This window comes from Anneissia japonica, unplaced genomic scaffold (assembly GCF_011630105.1).
Source record: "Anneissia japonica isolate Jap-2015-1 unplaced genomic scaffold, ASM1163010v1 scaffold288033_len957474_cov176, whole genome shotgun sequence".
In the NCBI taxonomy this organism is placed as follows: Eukaryota; Metazoa; Echinodermata; class Crinoidea; order Comatulida; family Comatulidae; genus Anneissia; species Anneissia japonica.
The window spans coordinates 411,135-413,017 of NW_022715491.1; the positions used below are offsets into that span (position 1 = coordinate 411,135).

The 1,883-nt window shown below is 35.5% G+C and overlaps 1 protein-coding gene across 1 annotated transcript in view; it reads left to right on the forward strand.

Moving 5' to 3' along the window:
• LOC117109274 (sterol 26-hydroxylase, mitochondrial-like) overlaps positions 1-1,883 on the forward strand; it is a gene marked incomplete in the record, with an annotated part of 13,328 nt that overhangs the window by 1,953 nt on the left and 9,492 nt on the right. The window contains 2 exon segments of the mRNA XM_033251547.1: positions 416-674; positions 1,547-1,729. Coding sequence (XP_033107438.1) covers positions 417-674; positions 1,547-1,729 — 441 coding nt within the window.

The following is a 1,883-nucleotide window of genomic DNA, read 5'->3' on the forward strand; positions in this document are numbered from 1 at the left end:
ATATATATATATATATATATATATAATATAACACTGTATATGTATATGTATGATGATTTATATTATATATATATGTTCCTATTAGAGGACTGTTTATTCATCTATTTGTTTATATTATGTATATCACACACATATTATGGTATTTACATATTTTTGATATCATTTTTATATCTTTGATAATGCATATTTTCTACCTGAGCGTAAATATTTTTGCTTTTAATATTTCCACTGCAGAGGGGACAGACAGGGTGACAAGGGAGCAAGCATTATTTGGTGGGCGTTCAGGCCTGCACACCCCAGAGACATGTCACTGTCTATAAACACTGTTGTATAATTGTCACTGTCACTAAACTAATTTGATTTTTGCTTTTTCCTTTGACATAATTCATTGATATTATTTTTATTTTTATTGAAGGATGTCACTGCTTCGGTACGCCAACAACCCCAGCAGGTACAAACCAGTGGCAACCACATCCACACAATTGATCAGAAGGTTTCTACACCTAGAAAATGGACCAGTCTGGACTGCTGCAAAGCCAGAGACTCAAGATAGACAAGAAAAAGTGAAAGCGTTTGATGAAATGCCAACGAGAAATTCAAATGTGTTACAAAGTGTTTACGATGTATTTTTTTACATGAGGCGAAAGGGATACTTCTCCAGGCCAGATCTACTTGTAAGGGTAACACCATAAATATTAAACAGCTCATTAAAACTAATGAAAATACTTATAATAATCATTTTCTTCATCATCATCATGACTAATATAATTATCATTAAAAAAAATGTATATCATTTCAGCCCTGTTTCCAAGAGTGTGTTTTTTGGCTGGTTGCCATCTGGCAATAAGTTTTAAGCTGGATGCCCTTAGTAACACTTATTGTGGTGACCATTAGCTACTCCAGGTAGCTTCTTCCACTCTTATGTAGAGTACCACAGTCATGTCGTCACGTTGCCAGGTGGCGCTCTCTGTTGTCAACAGACGTTGGATACTGCTCATTACGCCTGAATGACTTCATAGGCTTTCTGGAATTGGCATTTTAAAATCTAATATATTACCATCAAAATGTACTAAAAACACAAAAGCTCGCATTATATTAGTTATCGAACACACATTTAACCATCAAGTAAAATTTACAAAGAAAAAGTAAGATAAAACATCTTAATAATTACGTTAGAAAATGGGATCAATGGTGTGTCAGTGAAGAAAATAACATCCGGTTGAACTCTTTTTGCAACAATAGCAACGGAGTAGTATCACATGGTATCGTGATGTAACACTGTAGTACTCTATTGGAGTTCCAGGCATTCATATCTGGAGAGGATGTTTAAGCCCCAGATGTGACCAATACTGACAGTGGTGGCTACAGATATTTGCCAACCAAAGGGCCGACATGCCCAAAAGAGGGTTCTGAACCAATGGGCCAACAAGAGACTTGGTTGGGGTCCTGGAATTAAAAAATAGCTTTTATGGCAGGGAGACATGCCTACCAGCATGTATATATTTACACTACTCATACAATTAATTATATAATCTTCGTTACTTAGGTTCAAGAGAATGTTGATAAATACGGTCCAGTTATGCGGAACTTGCTGGGAAATGAATTTGTAGTACAAATTGTGGATCCTAAGTTTGTTGAAAAAGTGTTCCGTGCTGAAGGAAAGTATCCAGAACGTATGGAAATAAAACCCTGGAAAGATTATAGACTGACAAGGAATATTCCTTTAGGGCTATTTCTTCAGTAAGTGTTAATGTTGTTATAATAAATTTATTGTGTTTGGCTGGAACTGTTACTTGATGGTCCAGAGTTCATTTCCTGTTAAAATCAGTATTTTCCTGTTACTATATATTGTTGTTACGGGAGACTTGGGACCTGTGAATGTA